This window comes from Poecilia mexicana, unplaced genomic scaffold (genome assembly GCF_051168715.1).
Source record: "Poecilia mexicana isolate PSO_F unplaced genomic scaffold, ASM5116871v1 scaffold_6, whole genome shotgun sequence".
Lineage (NCBI taxonomy): Eukaryota > Metazoa > Chordata > Actinopteri > Cyprinodontiformes > Poeciliidae > Poecilia > Poecilia mexicana.
In genome coordinates, this window is record NW_028263375.1 from 11895220 (window position 1) to 11920894 (window position 25675).

Consider the following 25675-nt stretch of genomic DNA (forward strand, 5'->3'; position numbering starts at 1 on the left):
ATGGCCTGAAGGAGAAACCTTTCAAGACAAAAAAAATCAGTGAAGGAAATCTTAATCTAAGTCCAGTCTAAAATATAATTACCAATGAATTGTTTTACAGCCTATTTTAATGAATGTTACTAATGGAAGATGTGTTTTTTTGTTGTTGTTTTTTTTGTAATCAGGCTAAAATATTTAAAACCCAATGTCTCCCTAAAGGTCAGAATTCTGAGCAAAGCAGCTACGGCACAAGACCAAAGTGAATTTCTATTAAAACAACTCCAGACTCAAAAACAAAATAAAGATTTAACTTATTGTTATATGTGCAGCTCTTCACATAAAAAAAATTAAGGTTGGGAAAGTCGGGGTACACTACTTATGTGCAAAATGATTAGAATGTAAACAGCCATAGTAACTGCCAGAAAGAAGGTCTCACTTAACCGAATATAATTATTATTTTTTATTCTGTGCTTTACTTTAATATTAAATAGATAATATCAATTATTAATTCGTTTGAACAGGTTTCATTCAAAAACTTGTTTCACACAAGAAGACTATTGGTGGCGAACCCACCTCCTGACTTAGTTTCTCATGTAAATAATAATGGACCTCTCTGTAAATAGGTGCCTAATACAAACATGGTTTTAATTTAAAGCTCAATAATACAGTATTTGCACTAATTGTTATGTTTTTGAGATGGTAGAAGTATTTGGTGTTGGCTCCTCTTGGACCAGTCAGTTTTAGTCTCTTGGGATGTCTAACAGGAATTCGTATTAAGACATCATCATTCTGAGAGTCATTCACAACAGCTAAAATTTTAATTGCTTATAGCTTTTTAAAATCCAGAAATATTACGTGTTCTGATTGTACTTGCAAAGTCAGAGCTCTCAAAGGAACCCTAAGGTCAGTTTCCAATATAACTAGACAGAATGTAGAGAAGTATCAATGAGATGTAGTGCCAGCATAAACCAATCACCTCTGGTGTGTGGGTTATTATACCAATGACACTTTGCACTGTAACGTATCTATTTGTGAAAATGTTTATTTTGCTTTTTAATAAACAAAAAGGAGATAAATACGTGTTATATTGTAATAAGCAACAAAGCATATAGTAAATCTACTGCCCCCTCTCAGGTGCGACTATTTCCGGCCTCATATCCCTTTAAGTCGCCGTTTTATTTAAAACTACATATCCCACAAAGCAAAGCGAAAACAATGACGTCAACACCTCCGGCACCGGTTTTGCTGTGCAGCCAGTCTGCCCCGATTCGGCAGCCGACAGCTGAGGATATCCACCCAGGCGGACTCCGCCTGCTCCTAACGGCATTTTGTAAAGACCTAAACACTGGACTCTATTATTTTTTAAAATGGCGAAAACGTACGACTACCTCTTCAAACTGTTGCTTATCGGAGACAGCGGCGTCGGCAAGACATGTCTGCTGTTCAGGTTCAGCGAGGACTCCTTCAATACCACCTTCATATCTACAATAGGTGAGTATCCCGAAGACGCCTCAAGGGAAAAAAAATACTCATCTTAAACTTAAAAATGGTTTACTGAACCTTCGACAAGACTCTGTTGATAGTAACGTTCGTAAAATAGCAGCTTTAATGCATATCACGGAGACCTGCTTTGTGTTAATGATCTGTGAGGGTTTTAAAGCCAGACAATGGACGTGAGAGGCAAATGGTAATGATCCTTTCCTGTAAGCTTACGTCCATCAATTAGGTTCAGTACAGGATACTACACTGATTAATGGCTGATACCACTGATATGATACCGATGTAGTCTCCATAACCTCATGAGGCTTTTGTGGTCAACAATGATTATCCCTCTGTACCAATATTCTTCAGTTGTTTTTAGCTTTTACAAAATTATCATTACTGTTTTAATATGTGGAGAAGTGTTTGATAATGTAGTGATCAATGGCAAGATTAATCTAATGCTCAGAGATCATACACGCTTGGAAACCTCTGGAAAACTATGGAATTTGATTTTAGTATCTTTCAAGTCTGAATATATGAAAAAACACATTTGAGAAAAAATATTTTTGTTCTCAGACTTTATTCTATGTTAATTGACTAAACCTGGAATGGATTCTAGCTGTTAGACCATCAATTCACCACTCTTTCAAGAGGGAGAACATAAAATTGGAAGTCTGCATTTGATTTAATTTAGTCAGTTCTTTAAGCAAGCCCATCACTAGCTACAAATCATAAACTAACTTCACGTTACATAGACAAATCATGGTATTCCCTCTTGAAACTCTTTACAAACTATAATTAAGAAACTCTGAGGTGAAAAAGTTAAATGTGAATGCATCATTACAGAAACTCATGTCTTACTGCCAATCACGTTTTGATAAACAGTAAACAAGGTTTGAAGATATGCTCCATTTTAGGGGAGAGTTGGTTATTACAAGAGTATTTTAAGCTTATTTCAACACACTTAATGTAATTGTATAATAATACAAGTAGCATGGAATCGCTAAGTGTTTTATACTCTCCAACCTTTTATTTTTAACCTTATTTAGGGAGGTCAAAGACTTAATTAAGAGGGTCACGCTCCCCTCACCCATAGTAATTTGCACCATCCAACATCCATCCATTACCCAATTATTTAACCATCCATTCATCCAACTGTGCATTTAGGTATCTGTCTCGTCAAAACGTAATGTTTGTCACTGGTTTCTCAATTATTGCCTGTATGTTGCTTTTATGACTTCTTATTCTTGTGTTTGTATTGCGTAAAGCACTTTGAACTGCCTTTTTGCTCAAATGTGCTATGCCAATATACTTGATTGACTGAAAAATACAGCATTTTGACATGAAATGCATGTAGGAACCCTGAATTCCTTTTCTAAGCCCATTTGTTTGCTCCAACACAGGGATCGACTTCAAGATCAGAACCATAGAGCTGGATGGGAAACGAGTTAAACTCCAGATTTGGTAACTGAACCTTTAGAGAGTTTAATCCTGAAGGGGGAAAAAAACAAACTGTACGAACATAGCCAAATCGTGTTTCTTTTTAATTGATGTTCTCAGGGACACTGCGGGACAGGAGAGGTTTCGCACCATTACCACAGCTTACTACAGAGGAGCAATGGTAAGTCCCTGCCTTTTCAATCTGTTCACTGTAAATCTACCATGCATTTCCATTACAGGGTTCAGAAACTTCAGAAGGTTTTCTCCTCTGTAGGGTATTATGTTAGTCTACGATATCAGCAACGAGAAGTCCTTTGACAACATAAAAAACTGGATTAGAAACATTGAAGAGGTAACCTCACCTTACATAACAATGTAAAATACTTTTTTTTATTTTTTCTAAAAGCTGATTAAGAATTGTCAAAATTATTGTGCTTTACCTTTGTTTTTACTCTCAACAATCTATTTCTTTAAATGATCCTTTCCAATATTTTTAGCATGCCTCATCTGATGTGGAGAAAATGATCCTGGGTAACAAATGTGACATGACTGACAGGAGACAGGTGTCGAAAGACCGGGGTGAAAAAGTAAGTCTTCAGTTAGTCACCAACACTAAAAACAAATCTAGAAAGCAAATGCAGTTTTGAAATAAATACTTTTATTTAATCTCCCTCAGCTGGCTATTGATTATGGAGTGAAGTTCTTAGAAACTAGCGCAAAGTCTGGCTTAAATGTAGAAGAGGTAAGTGAAACATTTTCACCTCGATAAAAGCAATGGTACCCCTTGTATTTACGCATTTTGTCACATTACAAACACAAACCACAGTGTATGGGAATTCTTTGCAAAATAATTAGCCTGGACTTAGTTAGATTGAATGTCTCTGAACACCAAATTTTATATCTTGTTACAGAATCTGAATTGGATTTAGATCCAGTGTATATGCTCAAATTGAAACCATTCGGTTTTAGCTCTGGTTGTATGTTTAAGGTCGTTATTCTGCTGGAAGGTGAATCGGTCACCTTTAGAGTATTTACCTCTAACACTTAAAAAAAATTACAGTATTTAGTAATTAGGTTTTTTGTGAGGGCAATTGGTTGCACTGTATTTTACTTAGGACTACCAGAGAAAAGGGGACTGAATGCAAATCCATACCACACTTTTCAGATTGTTGTTTTTTAGAAATACCCGTTTACATTTCATATTTATGCTCTACTTTATAATGGTTCAGTCACATGAAATTGAAATTGTTCTGAAATTTGTAATGTGAAAAAATTTGTATTAACACACATAAAATTAATTATTTACATAATTAACATTTTTTATTCTCTTTTTTTTCCTCTCAGGCCTTTTATACTATTGCAAGAGACATATTGAACAATCTGTGCTCAAAGACGGTAGGTAGTGAAGACACTCTTAAAAGAAAGATGCTGCTGTTTTTCTTGATAATGCTCAGTTTGTTGTTTCTTTGACTGGTAGACTGACAGCAGCGGCGGAGGAACCGGAAGACCGGTGAAGATTACCGATAAGAAGTCAAAGAGAATTAAATTCTTCAAGTGTTCACTTCTCTAAGCAGCAGGCAGACGGTCGTCACATTTCTATCGTGACCTTGCTTGTTTTAGAGGACTCCTTCCTCTCGGGCTTCCTCGCTGCAGCAGCACTGCTCTTGCACACACGGTCTTACTGCCACCTGAGGTCTTGGGCAGTCGAGACGCTGCCCTGATTTGCTGATCAGAAGGGTATCGGTGGAGACTGAAGGCCTGATACTTTGTGTCTGCTCATACAAAAGACTCGTGCAGGGGTTTGTAGCTTTCCCTGCAGTGCCTGCTTGCAGCGGGCAATAATTCTGCTGCCGTTTATAATATAAAAATACATAGGTTGCACATTGTTGTCTTATTATTTTACATACTGTAGCACCATTTTTATAATATATATATACTACCTATTATCAGAATTCCTATGAAGATGCTTTAAGATATCAGGTTTAAGCATTGATTGTATGTGTCTGTATGAAGTTCATGTATATTACTAAGCTTTTGGCCTTTTTGTTGCACTGACATTAGCTCTGCTGCTGCGGAGAATTGTGATAGAAATTAGAATAGCTAAAAATAAGCATACTAATACAACTTATGTATTCTAATATTTTTTTTTATTTTTTATTTTTTCATAGAACCCACATTTATAGATGTTTCAATGTTAAAATGAAACTGGAAGGAGTGTTTTTTTTTTCTTTTTTTTTCTCAGAAGCAGGACTGAATTCACAGTGTTATACAAGTGTATTGTTTTTGCATGAAAGCAGTAGGGAGATCCCAGTGGGGGCTCAGTACTAAGCACAGAGTATCTGACAAAAGAAATGTTTACAGATAGTATTTGAAAATGTCAAACATATATAGAATGTTGGTGTGTTTTGCTGTTCACGTTGTATATGCATGCAGTTTTCTTATGTTTTTTTACAGAAACCGACTATTTAGTAGATTTTCATTCACATTTCCTTTCCATGAAAACACATAATTGGAGAAAAAAACTGTAATGTGACTGGTAGTCTTTGTAAGTTCTCATATGTTACACCTACAGAAAAGAGCAAGAGTAAAGGAAAAAAAAATCTTCAGAATTTTCTTGTGATTTTGCTTTAACCCCTTAACATTTAACAAATAATTTTACCATCACTATCTAAGGATGATTTTCTTTCTTGTCTTGGTTTTATAATCCATGTTTTTTTTGTGTGTTTTTTTTTTGATTGCTTTTATTTCTTGTCTTGCAAACCCTCATGTGTTTTTCCCGCCTTCATCATCATCTCTTCTTCCCATCCAAGGTCTGACACTCTGCTTGCTTCGGCGAGGTCTCTCTCACTGCTGGAGGCTCTCGGCTCTTTTAAGAACACCATGGGCTTTACTTTTCTGTCGCTGGCGTTGCAGCTCTTTGACCTGTGAGACCGCATATACCTTTCATCGGCTACGGTCAGGTAGTCGGTACCATCCGAGGGGTTTCTTTTGGGCTTTGTTGTCTTGCGGTCTTTGTCTTGCTCCGTTTCTGTTTGACCTGTGTTACTATCTGAAGGAACTACATCTGTGTGATTAATTTCTAACTCTTCAGGTGAAGCAACAGTTTGAAACTGCTGAGCGAGGGTTTTGACTGATGATGCTTTTCCACTAGAATGGACCTGATGTTTTAAATCTGCTGGCGTTTGAGTTGTATCACCTGCTTCAACTGGATCATAGATGATGCTGCTGATAGCCCTCTTCCTAGTGATGGGAGATGTTTGGCTTTCAAGTGGAAGATCTCTTAGAGATTTTGCCCGCCTTGGAGAAGAGGACGGTGCTACCAGAGGTTTTGCCTCGGTTGTAGGCTCAGCAGATCTCTCTGGTTTATCAGGGGGGTGGACAGTGATGGTGCTCCTAGATCTTCTCTTTGTCATAGGAGATGAGGGCTGGTCTTCAGCAGGAAAGTATTTCAGGGACTTGGCCCTTTTGGCAGGCGATAAAGGTTTTAGCCTGTTTTGGTCTGACAGTTTGTCCAGAAACGTTGTGCTGCCTTGCTTTATGTTGGTTATGGTCTCTTGGCTTGAAGCCCCAGATGAAAGCCTCTGTTCACATGGAGATATGAGAATGTCCACACCTGAGCTAGGTCGCGATCTCTCCAAACCACCAACCTCTAGCGTCTGTGCTGCATTGAGAGCACAAGTGCTCGAGGCATGACGCACACTCCGCTCTCTCTCTAGGCCTACTTTCTCGTCCGTGTCCTTCTGCCTGGTCGCAAACTCTTCCATGTCCATGTGGAAGCGGTAGAGGCTGTAACCATCTGCACTGTTAATGCTGCCCTGCCGGAGGAGAGTGGAATGATCACACACAGACGAGTTTCTAGAGAAGGTTCTGGTTAGCTCCAGTTTGTCCAGCCCTGCAAGCTTTTCCAGTGCGGAAGCCATACGTCCATGGAGCTCTTCCAGCTGGGCCAGACGCAGGTCTACTGTCTGCAAAGATGCTTTCATGGTGTTCTCCCTTTCATTGACCTCCTCCAGACGCATTGACATGTTCTCAACTCTGCAGATAAGATGAGAGAGGGAGCATGAAACAGCTGTGATTGGAAGTACAAAAAGTACAACTGAGAATGCATTTTACCTCTCTGAAGTAACCTTGATGCGTTCATCACTTGAAGACTGTTGCTCGTCTTCCTTTTCCCGGAAATATTCCTCCACGCACTGTTCCTCAAACTCATACAGATTCTTTAGCTCCTCTGGATTTAGTCTGAGCTCTGCAAGAAAGATTAGAACACAAAGTTAGTCAGAACTTTAGCTTAATCAACAGAACCGTTTTCTGGTAAAACAAGATTTTCGTAATTTTGTTCAACTGAATGAGACTAACTGAGGCCCCGATCCTTCTCATCAAGCTCTCCTTCCTTATTTTTCCTGATGCAGCGGCGGAAAAGCCTGTTGAAGAGGATGTAGAGGTGACTCAGGATGATGAGAGGTGGAGGCAGGATTGGGCGGTCGTGGAAAGTCATGATTAGCTGGTATCTTTGAAACTTCCACACCTGGTTGGAGATGGACTTGACTTCAAAGAAGGTGTTGCTATAAGATAGAAAAGATTAAAAAAAAAAAGACTGTCATTTTAACTCTGAAGATGTTTCAATTAGTCAGTCATCCTTTTTTTTCTTTTCTTTTTTTTTTTTACTTGAAGACGGCAATGAGCAAGTTAACCAGAAGGATGTTTGCCACGAGAAGATAACAAGCCATAATTGCAGGTGTGAGCCATGCACCGGGGATGCATGGAGGAAGCTTTTTCCCATCTTCATCATATAGATGTTCTCCACACGGAGCTGTGAGGAGAGAGGTGATAAAATTAGCTTTGCTATTAAGAACAGTTAAGTAGCAAACAGATTAGAGTTGAGAATCCATAATTTAAAGACTACTTACGATTAATTTCCATTGCATAGACTTATGAAAATACAAAGAAACAATTGCAGAAGGACAAAAGGAAAAGGTTAAAATCAATGGAAAAAGAAATCATGTTTTCGATTTCTGTCAAGGTGAAGATGGTATATGAAAAAAAGGAAAAGATCATACTAGAGCACTTCCATCAAATTGGGTGCTTATGAATGTTTTTGTCCCTGTATTGCGATTTGCTGTCATTTTTGAGTTAAATCACATAACTAGTTTACAGTTTAAGTTAGCCATATACAACAACAATGTAATATTTTTTAAATTTTATAAACCAAGGATTAATTGAAAGCATGTGCATCAGTAGAGTTTTAAAAGTCAAAGTCCTCATTTACTGAATTTCTAAATGGTGTTTATTCCATGTGATAAACATTTCTACAGCCTTATGTTGTACAGTGTGTGCAAATATTTGACCTTAATGATTTTGAGATCAATGTCATAGGCTGAGGAGACCAAAGGATATGAATTGGGAATAGAAATTCCAGAAATCAAGACCAACTTTTTTCTTGGAAAAGAAAAGGAAAGCATTATATAGAAAAAAAAACAGTTGCTCACTGCAATTCTTAAACAGTTACAAAATACTGCAAAGTTATTTATTGTAAGAAAATGTTTGAGCAAATGTGCAAACCAAATGATTCTTGTTTGACATTCATGTCATACACATTTCTTTTGTCATTGATGGGTTTAAATAATTTAAAAACATTACATGTTGTTTGCTGATTGCTACTTTTGACTACGTGTTGATGTCTTCAACTTGACAGAAGCGGCTTTCACAGAAAAACAAATCTTAATGGCTGATGATTGTTAGTGAGAAGACATATATTGTCTGTTCTGTTCCTGTTCCATGCAGCATTATTGCCATGAATGCCATAAATGCAACAAGAATTGTCACAAATCTGCCAGCAGAGGGAGCCAAAGTATGGAGTGTACCATTTTGTACACAACAGAGTGTCAACTTTACTGAAATTTTAAGACACTGATCATCTGCCCAGAATCAGGAAACAGAATCTTACTATGAATTCTAGTCTTACGGTCTATCGAGTCCGCAAAAACCTCCCCATAGATCATCCAGTAGGGCATGTAGAAGATGTTCCTGGCCAGGCGCCACGTCGGCTCTTCGTCCGGATGAAGGATGGCTTGCCGAGCCACGCCGAAGCTCATCAGTACCACCAGCATGATCACGACAAAGTACATCATGTCAATCATCTGAAGGAAAAAGAAGCAAACACACTTGAGCTCAGTTTGCTCTTTTTATACCGGCAAAGATTCTGTATGATGTCATTGTGTTTACCATTTTCCCTATCATCATCACGTATGGTCCCAGGTACTTGTTGACTCCAAAGATGTCCAGCACACGAATGTACCAGAAGATGATGTCTATGCAGTAGATGACTCTGCCGTAGCCCATGTATGGCTCTGGCTGTAGCCGCAGCATCAGTGCCAGAAGGAAGGTAGAGATGGCAGCAAGGTCTGTGATGTTCCAGTAGTCCTCCATCCAAACACTTATCTTCTGCTTCAGCTTTCCTGGTTCTGACATCAGTATCTAGACACCAGGATTTATAAGTTAACTTTGTACCAATTGAAGTTTAAATATTATTCCAATTTTTAGTAGGACCATTTTAGTATCTGTTACCTGTCTAACTTTTTCTGTGCCAAGAGTGAGGATGTATGCAATGACCGTCCACTCTTGTATAGAGGGCCATCGCTCCATTTTCACAAGAATGATGTAATTATACAACATCAAATAACCCAGATAGGAAATCTAATGGGGAAACAATGTAAGAATAGATATTCAAGATAATCTTTACTCAGAAGATTTTAAAATGCTTGATCTTTGAGTAAGTTTTAGTTGAACTTACTGTGTTGAACCAGAATTTGGTAAAAGGGGCATCATAAAATTCAAAGAACCTTTTTGCAATGGGAATTTTGCGCACATTAGCATTTCCCTCCTCCTCATCTCCTTTGCGGGAAGTCCCATCATTGTTGGGGTCCTACAATATAAACGCAAAGTCTTGTCATCTTTCATCATGACGATAAGAGAATGTGAAACTAATCATCAGCATGAACTCTGACCTTGCTGGATTTTGCATCATCGTCCTTGTCCTTTCCCTCTTCTTTTTCTCCAGGTCTTTGATAAGAAGTGTCCTCTCCAATTCGGAAGTCCAGGAGCATAATCAGTGGGGGGAATATAATTCCCAGAATAACCTAGGCGGGACATCATCAGTCTGATTACATCATTATTTTTAAACAGGTTTCCAAAACTGCTTAGCAAAAAACTATTTAAGGATCCACCTTAAGGCCAGGATTTTTTCCAATCCTCAAACAGCCCATCCACATGTCAGTGAGCAGCATTTGGCTGCAGGTGTGAGCGATAAAATCCCGCTGTTTTGCAGCCACTGCCAGCTTCAGACAGGTCGAGTTACTCCAGTTGACTAGCTCGTATGTTAGGAGTTTCATGGCTACTTGTTCGTCGCGCTTGTAGGACTGATCCAACAGCTCATACGCTAGTTGCCCAAATTCTCTGAAAAAAGGTGACAGCTATAAGCATTACGTAAAAGACCTAAACAAGCAAAAACCAAAAAAAAAAAAAAAAAAAAAAAAACATTTTAAATGTGTGTTTTTATTTCAATGTTTCACTCTGCAGCACTGACTTGGAATTGTTCTCCAGGTCTTGGGATATGTCGTCCACCAGTTCACTTTCGGAGCACTCGTGGGCCATGGCCTTATACAGCTTACAAGCTACCAGGGCCTTCGCCATAGCCTCCTCCCCACGCTGCCAAAGAAACAGCGCCATCTTCTGGCGCTTTAAAAGAACTGCCCACAGCATCAGCTCGTGGAACGGGTACTTGAATCGGCAGACCTCTGGGTCATCCACATCTATTTCCACCTCTTCTTCCTTCTTCTTTTTGGCCTTTTTCTTGCCTTTTGGTCTTGGTTCATCATCCTAAAAAAAAAAAAAAAAAAAAAATCAGACTTGAATTCAAGCATTTTGTTGCACCTGGTAAATAAATGAACTAAAAGGAGTTTTCAACCTCACCTCCATTCCCAGGAGCTTCAAAGCTTTTGGCTGCACAAGAAGGAAAGTTAATTAAAATGCTATTACTCTGAGTGGTTCATTTATCTATTCTCTTCCATCTATACATACCCTTTTTAGGCCATATAGATTATTGTAGAGGTTGCGGAAAGCCTTTCTTGTATAGTTGCTTCTGTAAGCTCCACCCATGAGGTATTCCAACACCAGACCAATATCAATCAAAGTGATCTGATAATCTGGAGGAAGATTTCCCTGAAGAATCAAAAGTTATGTTTAAGATATTTAGGACTTTCAAAATATTTAGTATAGCCTGAAATATTAATGAAATTTTGATTCTAGACTATTGAATTTGTGAAATATAATTTACCTTTTTAACATCTCTAACAACAGCATGCAGTGTATTTGCGGGGCCAAGTTTCTGAGAAAATTAATGATGGGAAGAAGGTTAGTAATAATGTTTCTACACATTTTAGTTATATTTTCACCTCAGTTTATGTCTTTGTGTCTTAGACCCACAGTGTTGTACAGCTCCTCCAGTCTAGGGATGGTGAGGAAATGATGAATGTTGACCCCGTTCTCAAGCAGTAGTTTGACGAAGTCCACTCTGTCCAACACCAGAGCATCCATCATTGCCTGCTCCAAAGAGTTCACCTAGTACACGGTAAGATATGGAACATAGCCACTCATTTAGCCTTAGTCATGTTTCCTCATTTTCCATGAAATGTTTCCTACAATCTTCATCCTCACCCAGCGAATTAGCTCCAGCTTTCTGGGGTCTGTCTCCTCAGGAGGTTCAGGTTTGGTCTTTCCTTTTCCCTTCCCCTTTTTGGCCCGAACCTTGCTGCGTGGAGCGCTGGCTGGACTCTTTGGCTTTTCCTGAGTTGTGGCAGCACTAGTTGTTGTCATGGCAATGGCTCCAGCAGGCTGATAGGAAGTAAAATTAAAGAAGAAAACTGTTGTCTCTCTTTTGAGCAGTAAAAAACATCAATAATTTTTTGTGGTCTTCCTCTAATTTGATTTGACTATTTAGCTTTTTTTTTACATTGGAAATTAAAAAAAAAAAAAAAAAATTTATATCACCGGTCTATCTTTAACAGAAAAAAAGCTCTCTTCACTGAGCTTTCATCTACCCTGCTTAAGGCTGTTTCCCTTTTCATCCACATCCTATCCATATTTCATGTCTTAAATGCCATGTATAATAATCAGCATCGCTGCTGTGGAACATTTTGTATTGATTGGTTAATATACACAGACCACTCACTGGTAAGTTGTGCCCGTAAACGAAAATGTGATTGCGGGCAATATCCACTCGGTTCCAGGCCAGGGCCAGACTGAGCTGGTCTGCTGCGGATGCATTAGTGCCTGATGCAAACAAACAATCAAAAGCAAAGAGAACCTGTAAGAAACAGGTCAATGCTGCCTGCAGTAATAAAAAAATATTGCTGTGAAGTTATTCTGCAATTGCAGCACATGTCAACATGATTCAGGACTGCTAATTTTAAAACTTGAAACCATTCATATTTTTTTTTAATATGGCCAAATTGCCAAACAGCAATTTTATGTGACCAAATACTGAATCTTAATGTAAAATATCCACTGGTTACATTTGATCCCAATTGTGAGTTAAAGCTGGAAGTATTTGGCAAGTCTCAAGTGTTTCTGAGGATATTGTAACCCTAACTAAATATTTTCAGCTCAGACGATACTCGGTTGGTGCATCATTTGAATGAAGGATTAAGTAGTCTAAAATGTCTGGGAAGATGGCTGCTCTGACTTTGGATTTGTAGAAAAGTAATTGGCCAACGCTAGAATACCTTTTAACAAGGCAGTCAGAATAGCCATTTCAATATCCTGCTGCCCCTCAGAACCCATTCGAAAAACAGTGATCTACATGCAGGAAAAGAGAAAAAGAGAGTAGTTTAATAATGGTTTAATGGTTCAACAGAAAACAGAACTAAATTACCTTAGAGTTTATAATTTTTCTGGAAAGTATTTTCCCACCCACTTCTGGTTTTAACCAGAACTCCAGACTTCTACATTCTTTGTCCATCGCTATGAAAACAAGGAGCCACTTTTCTCAGCAAGGAGGAATAGCCCTCGCTTTGTTAAAGATTCAGCTGTGTCCAACAATATTAAGCAGACTATTCTGTCACATGCATTCATAGCAGATTGAATTAGACTTGCCTGAACGCTGACACTGCACACCAGGCCACGAGATAGGTTAACAATAAGCATCACACAAAAGTTTAAACACTGCAAACATTTTTCTTGTCCATTCAATTGCCAGTTCTTTTGTCTGCATTTGCTTATTCGATAAAAGTGTCTCACTATTTTTGCTTTTTCATCAGTTTAATCCAGCTGCTTGAAGTGGTGCACTTATCATAGAATGGAAGGATTGTATCAGGTCAACACACTTTCACCTGCGCTTAAAACATTGCAGCATCAGATTGTGGATATTCTACAGTGATATGATCCTGGGAAAAGCTGTTAAAGTTGCTTATCCTGGTCTGTCGGAGAATTATGCAGCCTAAAACATCAGAGTGTGTCGGAGGAGTGATAGCACTCTGAAAGCCAAGGGAGGATTAGCGACATAGAACCTCTCCTGTATCTGTGTGCAACATGCTTTCTATGAAAACATAAACTAAGCGCTTCCACCAAGCAAGATGGAGTGTGCACTGATCTTCCTCATCTAGATCTATATGGTTTATCAAGGCTTTATATGCTGGGTAATCCTCATCGCATCACTTGTGAGGATTCTGCTCCAGATGCTATTTTTGAAAAATGTGTTTTGCGAACATTTTTATAATTATGATTAATCTAGTGCATATTCCAAGCCTGGTCAATGCTACATTCAGGGTCCTGGAAAAGTGTTCATATATCCTTTGAACTTTTTCCCACATTTGATAAGGTACAATCACATACTTAATTGTATTTTATTTTTTGGAGGGTATGGGTGCTCATGTAAGACTGATTACAGCTGCAAGTATTTTGAGTGTCTCTAACAGAATTGCACATCTAGAACCTAAAAGCTTTCTTTATTCTTCTTTGCAAAAGAGCTTAATCTCAGAGGAAGGAAAATGCTTGAAACTAACAAATTTCAAGCCTTGCCACAAATTCTTGATTGGGTTTAAGTCTTAATTTTGACTTGGCCATTGTATAACTTAAATAGGCTCTGTGTTAAAGGTCAATTCTCTGGTGGAAGGTGAACCTTCACCCCTGCTTAAGACTTTTGCAACCTCCAACATATTTTCTGCCCAGCTTTCATTTCCCTGCTGCATAGCTTTGTAAGTTGGGCACAAAGTTGAGTTTTGGTCTTGGCACAATCTTCTACGATTGTTCAATAACATTCTCTATCAAAACCCATGAGGCTTTTACATCGCAGCAGTTTTTGAATTGTGTCTAAGTGGAGTCTGTTTACTAATTAAGTGACCTCTGATGTCATTTGGTTGCACTGGATTTTATTTAGGCTGAATGCAAATTCATGATATGCTTTTCAGATCTTTAGTTGTAAAAAGCTTGGAAAACCATGTCTCATTTTTTGCCTCAATTTCAAAGTACTGCATAACATTGAATGTATCGCAAATGTTGTCTTAAATATGGTGAAGATTTTAGTTGTAAAGTCATAAAATGTGAAGAAGTTAAAGGGATATAAATATATTTGCAAATGAATTTAGAAAAAGGATTTAATTGCCGACATGATCCAAAAAGCTAAAAACAAAATTTGTTTATTCACACTGTTAATGGAGATATACACAGATGAGTGAAATGGATACATGAATGACAATGGACACTGGATGATTTCAGAAATGTTTATTATGTGACAAACACACAACATTCCCACATGAAAGATGATTTCAAACATGAATAATACCTCCGCTGTTACTCACCAACTCCCTTTTTTTCATGCACTCCATTACCATGAGCAGGATCTGCTGAGACTGGCTTTTGCTATAATTAAACGTCTTCTGGATTGTGACTAAGAGCTGGTCTCGGACATCATCGTTAACCAGGCTTCAGGAGAGGATTGATAAATCATATTTAAAACTTCTTTGACCCGAGAATACCATCAAGGCGTTGCGAGAGACGAATTATCTGAGACCTCACCCTCCATCCTCTGAGAACTTGTGTGCGAAGGATATGATGTCTGAGGCGCGGCCGCTGCCATCGCAGACCACCACGGGGATGGGAGGCTCATCCCTTAGGCTCTCTAAGGTGATGGAAATGACATTGGGACCTCCCTCCACTATCAAGCACACAAGAGGAACACCCTGACCCAAACCTGGAACACATGAAGACAAAGAGTTTGTCCAACCAGTCAACTCAGACACTAAAGAAAAAGAAACAGAATTTCATGTGATGGAGGAAGAAGGGAGTGAAGTCAGTGGTGACAGCTGAGCATCCCTTTGCTGTCCCTGCCTTATCGAAGTTCCAGGCATAGGATGACAAAGGGAAGCCCACGGGTCACAGGGGAGCTCTCCAACAACTTGTCCTTTAAGAAACTTGCTCACACTTGCAAGTTCTGCACATAAGCCCACATTTGTGTGACCTCTATAAGTCTGTTGGGTTTTTATCTAAATCCTCAAACTCATCCCCAAGCAAACCAGCTGTGAGAACAGAGCGTTGATGTATGCACCACGCCCTCTTCTATTATCTCTGTGTATTTTAATAACAGTGTTACATTCAGGATTTGTAAAGTTACAATATTCTAGGTCAATGTTTTTGCATGGATGACATTTCTAGACAGAACACAGGTGTTTAGAATTTCATTTTATGTGAACAAAGGCTAAAGACATTAAAAAATAATAGTTAACTACCAATCTAAGATCATTTGGATGCACCACTGGGACATGTACATAATCTCTGGCCAAGAGGCCCACGATCTCCTGAATCCACCCCTGCTTACGAGTGTTGATCTTCTGCAAGGAGATGTGCTTCTCCAACAGTCGACGGAGTTTGACCTCAGAGCCATACTTCCCACAGGTTCCGTTGTCGGTGAGGATGAAATGAGAATGGCTGCTGTTGAGCACTGCCAGCTTACTCAGTGGGTTTGCCATCGATTGATAGGGTCTGGTCACCTAGAAAAGCAACGGAGAGAAAATTGTCAAACAGAGCTATCAAAGAAACAAAGAAAGAAAGAAATTCTGCTCTTACATCTTTTCCAATGAGATCCTCTTTGTTCTCCAAGATGCCCCAAGGAGCAATCCCTATTGCACACACCTTCCCTCGCGACTTGGATGAATGGTCCTTTAAGGCATCCCCAACGTGACGGATCACGCCTAAAGTAAGATTAGCAAAACAGATTACGATGAATAAAATCTTTTTCCAGAAACCTCACGGTGCTTCATCATGGGACATACTTTGGCGAAATCCACACGAATTGCAATTTGTGCTAAATTTCCAAGCAATGGTTCTAATTATAGAGCTTAAATCTGTGACAGTGTGCTTGATAAACCTCTTCCCTCAGGAAATTGCAGTAGAGGTGTTATGCAATGACATTTTAGAGTCAAGGTAATCTTCTAATGTCGCAATCTGGTATTTATTTAGCAAACAGTAAAAGCATTAGAATAACCTGTGTTCACTCCGCCCGTGAAGATCCAAGCTCCCGTGGTGACGGCCGCTTTTATCAGGCCTTTGCCAAAGACTTGCTTGAGTTTGGGTTGGAGATCAAAGTTCTGGAGACCCCCATGCACCGAAATGAGCAGCGTGGGCAGCTCCAGCTGCCAGTCCTTCACCATCAGATGCAGGAGGTTGTCAGGCTTGGTGTCATAAGAGACGCGAATGTACTGTGGAAGAAAATAATTTCAGCTGGTTGTGTTTGATTTAAGCTGCGTGACAAATGGGGGAAATCTCAACTCACTCACCATTGCCTTGTTGATGAATCCTCCTCCCTGAAACTCAATGATCCCATAGGAGTCTGTAGGGTAGGTCCTGGTGTGCTTCACTACACTCCACTTATCATTCGGTGTCTCGATTTGCACCAGTGGGGTCGCCTCTGCTATGGAATTGGCACCAGGAGGGATGGCCACGTGCTGCGTCACCAGCTGACCACAGGCACATCTGCAACAGATGCATTCCTTGTGAATTAAGAAATGCTTTGACTTTTTTTTCCCTCAAAGACTTGTGAGAGAAATGACCTGTTTAAAAGGGGCTTTTCCTGAACGTGTCTTTTTTCATTTTCTTTGAAAAATGTGCACTGCTCGTCAGCAGCACACCAGGCAATAAGTAAGTTTGTAAAATCTCCAATAACGGTACTTTGAGCTTAATGAGCACTAAATAATTTAGAAAAACAATACAGAGAACATATTTCTAACAAAAAATAGAAGTATGTAGAATTAGATAAATATGAATTCCTTATTATTATTACAGGTGAGGTTTTGGGTTCATTGTCTTTTATTAATGTCTTTTATTACATATCAGCTTCTGACCAACAAAGTTACAATGGACAAGATTTCTTATTTTATTCTATTCAACTCTTCTGAACAAGATCAACAGGCAATAATTTTGATTGTATTCATTCTTAAGAACTGTTTTTTACAGCATAAACATTGTTTGATATCATTGAATTTATGTGAAGAATTATAACACCACACTCTTCCTTTTCCATGACACCAAATTTAAGAATTACTGATCTAAACATTTCAAATCCTTGTTGAAAATCTGACTTGTCACATAATTATTTTTTATTATTATTATTTTTTTCTTACCTGGTTGGGTCCTTGCTGGGAAATATGTGAACACATTCCCTTTTCAGGAATGTCCTCTCAATCCAAGCTTTCTGTGCCTACGAAGACAAAACGTGACAGAACCTAAGTGAGCATTACGAGCTTTATCATTGCTTCCCCAGGAGATCAGCCTCAGCGATCTGTCTGAATTTAAGTTGCACTTTCCAAATCCTCTTAGTTGTAATCCCTGGCTAAAAGATGCTGATAGTTTGAAATGTGCAAAGAACGCATAAATCACTGACAGGAGAAAATATTTCAGCCTGAAATAGAGTGAATATAGTTAGTGGTGGATTTCGGTCCAGTGGCTCCAGCTTAGAAGAAAACCAGTCCGTTTTCTTTTAATAGCGCAGAGTGTTGCAGAGTGAGAACTTGATACAAGTTAAAAAAGAAGTATCCCACACATTTCTTGTTCTCCAGGGTGGATCAAAGTTTCCCAGAACACAATGCATGTTTTCTTTCCATCTTTCTTCAACCCTCCCATCCCCTCCCCAAGAGGTTTTTATAACAGTTGCATTCCAGTCAAATCTGCTGAATAATCTGCTGCCATACCTTCCAATCAATTAGAAATAAAAATTCAGGCAGAACAGAAGGTATTAAATTATGTTAAAGCATCTCCAACTGAGTCGCATGAGAATGAATTAGAGGCCATGCACAAACTCTGCTGGTGTCTTGTGACTTGTCACAAGTTCTGCAGACACAAACCGCTCTCACCTCAAACTCACATGTATTAAAAATTTAAAAGGTTGAGCCTTTTAGTTTAATTCTTCCCACACTTTGTTTAGGTCTTCTAAACCAGTGGAAACATAATGTTTTATTAGTTTTATTTTTGTCATTGAAACAAAAGGTATTCCGCCTGCTTATCAGCAACCCGTTGTATTTTACCGTTGCCTTTTCCATCTTATTTTTCTCTCCCTCTGAATCGCCTTGGCTTGCAGTCTTATCATGCGTCATTAAACAACCAGAGCTCCTGCTGTGCTGCCTGCTCATATTTAACTCGTCTGAATTCACTCTTCAGGGTCTGCAGAGCAAATTACCTCCCAGTCTATTAGGTATTTCTGAAATATTGTTATAAATTAGGTTTGTAAATACACTTACATGCAGCCCTCTGTTGTAGCCTTACAGTCCCCCTCTCCGGTACTACAACACGTTAGGGTTTGAGACGTGAAGAGAAGTCTGCTGCTCCTTTGGTTGAGCCTTCCTCTCGTGCTGCATACCCTGCCAAGCTCTCCTATTGAATCCCACTGGACATGAAACTTCTTCACTTTATGAGGGCAGCCTAATATGATGAGCATGTGAGCAAGGTCTTTGTTCGCCCAAGTCCCATGACTCCAGTTCAAGGTAATCCTTTTGGGAGTCCCATGACCCCCTTCTGCATGCCCACGGGGTATTTTCATCCTTGGCTTGAAACAAGGCACAATAAATCTACTTTGATAACCAGCCCCTAATCTCCCAATTTGTTTAAACCTCATTTCTTTGTTTTCCCCCTGCACTTCTGTGGATGATCTTGTGCATGTGTCTGGGGAAGACGGCACAGAACGCCTAAACTAGTTGGTCAGAGACTCTTCAAGTTTTCATCTGAAAATCTTCAACCCCCCTCATTACCAGCCCTTCCCCCCTCCCCCCAAAAATCCCTTGATTTCAACTTAATTTGCATAATTGGGAGAATTGGATGCAGACATACTTTTGTGGGACACCTTGTTAAAGAATGACTGGTTTCCAGATGGGGGCAAGGTCAGTCAATGCTAATTGCAGTTAATCTCTATTTCCACACACCACATTTTTATGGAGAGAAGTGAAAAAAAATAGCAAATCTATTCACACCCCTTGAGTTTGGTCACATTTACTCAACTTACAACCACTCGTCGCCTTGTTCTTTTCCAAACAGAACATGGCCGACTAAACACAGATCCACACCAGCCTTTTCCGATTGTTAACTTGTTATAAAAACAATCAGGCTTTTTAATTATCCTGTTCACTTTGTGTTACAAAGAATGTGCTTTAAACCATGCCAAAGAAGGTGAAATGAGGTTAAAAACCTCGAGCAATCCTGCATTAAATGTATTCTGTCAACACTCTCATACGAGCCCCTTTTATGGCATGAGAGCAGTTCGAGCCCGACCGAGCTGACGATAGAAAATACAGCGTGGGAGAACCCCAACATCCACAGAGTTCACCTGTTTTTTGTCCTGCTCAAGTTTAAGCCGTTAGGTATATTAGGCTGCCCTCATAAAGTTCAGCACAGCAAAAGTAAAGCGCATTTTCAGAAGGGGATATTTGACGAGTAATGACGCATTTATTTCAGCTTATTTAAACTCATTAACCACAGAAACTAAAGCCAGAATCCAGTCGGCCAGCAAAACTGCTGCCCTCGTTAGGAGCTTGCCTTTAGCGCTTAACCAGCAAAGACCCTGGAGAATTTAGACGTCGCAGGAACAGATTGTGTCACACCAAGCAAGTAGTCGAGACTTAACGCTAGCGTCGAAACAAAAACCCAACATTCATTCTGGAGCGCACGCTTTTCTGGGAAGATATTTGCCTAAAAGAAAAGGAAAGTTGTGCAAGTTGAACATGGTAAGTTCATGTTTGTTGAAAGAGATGAATATTAACAACTATAAAACTAGAGTTTTATAGATTGTACGGATAATTATTTTGTTCTCTTGAAACTGTGACCCCTGACCCCATTAATAGCCCTCACATGTTTCTCCATAACTTTTTTCCTCACTCACTTACAAATTGTAGATTTTCTGTACATTTTCAAACACATACAGGCCACATAGGCAGCATGCCATCTATTCTCTTCTTCTTTTTTTTTTATTGAAATCACATGGTGTTGGTCTCCTGACCCACAGCTTAGCAGCAAATTTGTTTCAGTGAAGCTACAATTGCACCATTGAACCCCTAAAAGCCATTTGAACAAGTTGTACTGATTCATTTCAAGTTGCTATCGGGATCCCACTGAAGTGGAAGATTAAAGTAACTAATTGCTCAGCTTTGATTGGCAATGGGGTTAGAGCTTAATGAGCTGTGGCACAAAGAAAAAAACAGTTGTAATAAATGTGCTGGACACATAAAAAGCTTTCTTTTACAAGGATTGACTTAAGGGTAGAAGATTTTTGTAATGATTTTTACATTTCTCCAGTTTTGAAACTTCGGTTTGGCAAATTGGTTCTCGCTGTGAGGCAGGCTGATTTTAGACGGCCCTGCTTGTAAATGAACTCTTTGTCCTCCAGAGTATGAAAATCCATTTAGGCGTCACGAGTCCGACATGTCACTGATTATCCCCAAGAGTCAGAGGAGTCATAAGACATGTTTTAGAGGTGCTGTTTTTCCACCAAAGATGGAAAGGCAGAAATAAATGAAATCATAAAAACAGAAAATAACTGAATTTTGAGATATTCTCTAAGTACGCAATCTGTAAGTACTGATGTGTTGATAAAGGCGTATTTATGACCTATGAAAAAAGCTTTTAAGTGGAAAATGATGAAAATATGGAATGTAAGGGGGGAAGGATGCACAACAGTTTTCAGTTGTTATTTTGCTTTTATGTAAACATTTAGGAAAATTACAGCCAATCTCAGATAAACTATATAGAGGTTTGTATTTTTGGAGTAAAGATAGATAAAAAAACCCCCAAAAACTAATTTAAGCAGTGTAATTACATTTTTTACATTAAAGTTTATTTTTAGATCTGCTGCTAGCTACTACTTGTTAAACTTACAGCTTGTCAGCACAAAATGCTCTGTTCTCCTTTCTTTCCTATTTTGAAGAATATTTATAACTAGTCCTTTTCTTATGTCATTCATGACAAAGATAATTTATAAAACTGTAATTTGTTGAAAATATCCAGTTACATTATATTCTTTGACGAAATTGTGTTAAAAACTCAAGACTGGACATTTTTCAGTCCAATCTTGCAGAGATAGATATTCTCCAAATTCTGACGCTTTAATACATTTTCTTTGAATTTTCTGTGTAACTTGAGTTAAATGTTCTGGGTTTCCTTCCTTAAGCTTCTTTCAGTAGGTTTCTGGGGTTTCCTCTCAATCCTTCTGGCAAAATTGGTGGAATAGAGTCACACACACACTTTTCAGACCTGTCTAGAAATCTTCTGTAACGGAGATCAGGACCTTGCAATGAACACTTCAAAAACATTCCCTTTGTTGTCTTTGAATCACTTTGTAGCTAATTTGATTGCATGGTTATGGTCATTGTCCATTGGTAAAATTAACTCGGGGCCAAGTTTTTACTTCCTGGCTCCTGTTTCTACAGTATCTCTACATAATATCCTTTCTATGGCACCATTATTTTGTGAAGTGTACCATTGACCTCAATTAAAAGACCACCACAACATGGCATGATGCTGCCACCTGTTTGCTCCCCAGTACAGATGCTGTTCTCAGGTTTACAACCTTCCAATTTTTTTCCACCAAATGTAAAGAGGATCATTATGCCCTAACACTTTGAGTTGTTTCTTTAGACATTTTCTCTTTTGTTCCTTAGTCCATCCATAGACCGTAATCTTCTTCTTGTTAGCCCAGTGATTAGTTCACTGTTACTAATGAGACTTTTACCAGCTGCAGCCAACATCTTCACCAGGTATTTACTTTTGTTTTCAAGGTTCATTTACACTTTCCCCACCAAAACACTTTAACCTCTGGAACACAAAACCCGTCTCCTTTCCTGAAGGATGTGATGTCTAGATATTTCGAGAAGCTGTGGCTGTGCAACACCATTGCAGTTAAAGTGTGTGTGATGGAGCATCAGTTTACCTTCCTCTTCAGTATTCATTCAGCTTTCAGATAAATACCACAGGGGCATGTTTGTGTGATAACATACAAGTAGTTTCCCACAATATACATAAATGTAATGCATCTTACACCTGTATATATAAAGTTTGACTAGGCTGAAAATGCTTATTTCTATTCAATGAATATTGAGTTTATATCAATATTTTTCTGCGTGCTTTATTGGGTCATCCAAATTTGTCATGTGCTCCAGATAATGTAATCTGATTTTCATTTAATGATTAGTTGAATTGTTTAATCCTATTGCAAACCTTCAAATTTCATCTAAAAGTTCCTTTTTTATTATTATTTTTCAATAGAACAAAATAATTTTAGTTTATAAAAGTTGAGTACAACAACCATATTGCTTTTGTTTAGCATTAAGGAACCTTTCTGTAAGGCTGCCACTTTTAAAGATTGTTTTAATTTACATGAGCTTTCTTCACACAAAGAGCCTGCTGTGCCTCGGCCTGAAACAGTGAAACCTCATTCTCAAGATGTGAGCCCTTAAGCTTTTTAACGCTCTTTGGCCCTCACCTGACCTGAGCCTGACTCTTACATCACACACAGTCATATGAGGCTGAAAATCACTGGGTTTGTTAATCAAATTTCCACTGACTGTCCTGCCCTTGTGTATTTGAACAATGGAAACGATTAATTTGTTCATAAAAATTTATCTCACAATTTCGCCGCCCGTCAGGCTAGAGGCTTTGTGGATGTACTTCTTTCTTTCTTTCATACTGCAAGCTGCACCTTTTTCTCAGAATAGGATGAATAGAGATGAACGCTCTCCTAATTTCATTAATGGCAACAGGGTAATATAGTCTGAGCACGCTTAGATGAATGTGCTTGGTGATGCAGAACCTGTGGCTAATGCTCCCAACAAGCACGACATCTGCCCTCATTGTTTTAATTTGTGACTTTTTTTAAACCTAATTTCTAAATGACAAGGATGAAAAATAATTTGTGGTCCATACCGCGAAGCACCATAAATTACGATTATTTTGGAATAGAAAATTAAATCTACAATGAAAGCAACCAAACTATTATATGTGACCAGAAAAAAACGTTGAACATGGTACTTTGTTGATTTTTGATACTATTAATATCACAGAACTGTTCACTTTGGAGCATAGTTTAAGTTTGCCCAGTGCAAAAACCTCATATAAAAAGTTTGAGGAATGTATTCTAATTTGGTTGCACCAGAACATTTAAAGGTTGCTAAAATATTCACAAAAAGAGCATAGTTTATCATAGTCTGTTCTCATTAATGTCTAATAAACACATCTACCCTTTGATGTTTAACTTTTCGACATCGACTGAATGATCCAAAAAGCTTGAAATGAACCATAGTTCTAAACCACATGAGGGGTCTTTGTGGCATTCTGGCACGACTGTGTTCTTCCACAAAATCAGTAAAAAAAAAAAAAGGGCTTATTTGTTGATTTGCTCTCTGTTAGTCCATGAAAAATATACAAGCTAGATCCTTCATGCTTTCAATGATGTGAACTGAAGCGTATTAATCACATGAAAGCAGAGTTTAGAAAGAGGCTGCAATCTGTCATGACTCCACAGACAGACCATTTTAAAGGATTAAAGTTGTGTTCAGGGGAAACTAGATGCTCAGTTTAAAACACCACTTAATGGTGACTTTAGAGGGTTTTGGATGAAAATACTGACCTTATAGTCATACTTCTGCCCACGTAACCTGAACAAACCTGCATTTCTGTGAAAGAGTCAAGGTTTTTTATTTTTGTTTTCTTGGTGTGATAACAAGTGTGATCATATCTGGATTCCAGTGTTTTGTGCTGCAGTCTGCCTTTTTTAAAAATTCAGCCCTATTTATTCAAAAAACCTCATATGAAACCCAGATCAACAAACTCCCATTCAGCTGTCGCCTGGTTAGTAAATTGAGTAAATATGTGCGACATGATCTCAGTATAAATACATCTGTTTTGTGAAGCCCTCTGAGGTTTGTCAGAGAACATTAGTGAACAAACAGAATCATGGAGAAGTAGGAACACAGCAGGCAGGTCAGGGAGAAATCTCTGAGGGATTTTTTTTTTAAGCAAGATTGGGTTGGAAATCAGTATCCCAAGCTTTGAGCATTTCATGGAACACTGTTCAACCTATTATCTGAAAAATCATAAGAAAAAGTTCCTTTCTTTAGACTACATGGAAAATTCTGTTTTTTGAGGAAAACTAACACTGAATGTTACCTTGATCCAAACATGGCGGTGGCAACATCATGCTGTAGGGAGACATTACATCTGATGTGCAAAATGTAATGTTGTTGACTGTGTGTTTGTATTTTTATGATCTAAAGCACTTTGAAATACTTTGTTGCTGAAATGTGCTATACAAATGAAATTTGACTGATTAATGTTTTCAGGAGAAACATGAAATGTGGTCAGAGTTGATTAGCACTTTACAATTTTTTAGCTTCTGTGTTTTTGTCTATTGCATGGAATCCTAATAAGATAAACTTTTGACTGCAACATGAGAATATGTGAAAAAGTTCAAGAGGTAAAAGTAATTTTCCAAATGACTGCAGGTTACTAAAACCAGACGACGTCAATTCCAGATGACAACTTTAAAAACACTGAAAATAACCTGTTTTCTGCAGGCTTCCTCTTACCTTTTGCGAGCCCGATGTGCTGCGTTTGAGGGAGGATCTTTTAAAAGTGCCAGCCTGGCCCTTAGTGTCCATCTTGAATGCTTTAGCACAGAAAAGGGATCCTCAATGAGCTTCAGCCACAAAGCTGAGGCATGACTGCCTCCTCTAAATTCAAACTTCGAAATAATTAGGCCTACGATTCTCCATCAGTGCAGGTCTGAGTGCTTCTCTCCCCTCTCTGCAGCTTTCACTCAACTGACAAGACAGATATTCCAGCCAGGGATATAAATCACTTGATGACACACTTGACACATAGACCCTTTTCCTCCCATCCCATAATCAGGCTTAATGCAGCCAGCTCTTGAGGCCTCAGAGTCTAATGGATAGAGATTTAATAAATGGTTATTGAAGGTAAATCTGCTTTGGTACACCACAATGCTGAAAAGGGCTGAGAGGGGCCGTGAAAGCTGTGATGCCAGTGTTAACTGGCCGGGAGCAGACAGTTGTTTCACCAGATGAGGCGCCCAGCTCCATGTGTCTGGAAGAGGAGACAGGAAGGACTCAGCAGGGTGCAGGTGAACAGACAGGGAACAGTAGATCCCTTGCATATACTCAAAAGCAGTTACACTGCAGTAGCCGTACTGAGTTATTTGTGCAGGTTTTCATGCAAAAATGCTAAAATGTTC

General features: G+C 38.8%; 2 protein-coding genes across 2 annotated transcripts; one reads left to right on the forward strand and one right to left on the reverse strand.

The window, feature by feature from the left end:
• Window positions 1–35: 35 nt before the first annotated feature.
• On the forward strand, window positions 36–5510 carry LOC106926797 (ras-related protein Rab-8B). Its single transcript, XM_015001929.2, has 8 exons — window positions 36–1470; window positions 2865–2925; window positions 3022–3082; window positions 3176–3253; window positions 3399–3488; window positions 3578–3643; window positions 4246–4296; window positions 4379–5510. Exons 1-8 carry the CDS (start codon window positions 1347–1349, stop codon window positions 4469–4471), a joined length of 624 nt encoding a protein of 207 aa, XP_014857415.1. The 5' UTR covers window positions 36–1346; the 3' UTR covers window positions 4472–5510.
• Window positions 5511–5604: 94 nt separating this feature from the next.
• trpm1b (transient receptor potential cation channel, subfamily M, member 1b) lies at window positions 5605–25210 on the reverse strand. Its single transcript, XM_015001920.2, has 27 exons — window positions 25011–25210; window positions 17571–17647; window positions 16728–16923; window positions 16436–16649; window positions 16018–16142; window positions 15770–15941; window positions 14971–15145; window positions 14754–14877; window positions 12681–12753; window positions 12128–12228; window positions 11614–11790; window positions 11383–11517; window positions 11234–11284; window positions 10978–11118; window positions 10870–10899; window positions 10484–10776; window positions 10125–10353; window positions 9906–10037; window positions 9692–9823; window positions 9466–9594; window positions 9124–9375; window positions 8864–9038; window positions 7809–7829; window positions 7567–7711; window positions 7258–7463; window positions 7015–7147; window positions 5605–6936 (listed from the first exon to the last, which is right to left on the reverse strand). The coding sequence occupies exons 1-27, from the start codon at window positions 25080–25082 to the stop codon at window positions 5643–5645; spliced, it is 5004 nt and encodes a 1667-aa protein (XP_014857406.2). The 5' UTR covers window positions 25083–25210; the 3' UTR covers window positions 5605–5642.
• Between the last annotated feature and the right edge of the window lie 465 nt (window positions 25211–25675).

Coding starts and splice junctions, on each gene's coding strand:
- LOC106926797 (XM_015001929.2), top strand. CDS start 1,347: ATGGCGAAAACGTACGACTACCTCTTCAAACTGTTGCTTATCGGAGAC. Junction 3,254..3,398: donor GGATTAGAAACATTGAAGAG/GTAACCTCACCT, acceptor CAATATTTTTAG/CATGCCTCATCTGATGTGGA. Junction 3,489..3,577: donor CGAAAGACCGGGGTGAAAAA/GTAAGTCTTCAG, acceptor AATCTCCCTCAG/CTGGCTATTGATTATGGAGT.
- trpm1b (XM_015001920.2), bottom strand. CDS start 25,082: ATGGACACTAAGGGCCAGGCTGGCACTTTTAAAAGATCCTCCCTCAAA. Junction 10,900..10,977: donor ATCTATATGGCCTAAAAAGG/GTATGTATAGAT, acceptor CTTCTTGTGCAG/CCAAAAGCTTTGAAGCTCCT. Junction 7,148..7,257: donor TGAGAAGGATCGGGGCCTCA/GTTAGTCTCATT, acceptor TCTTTCTTGCAG/AGCTCAGACTAAATCCAGAG.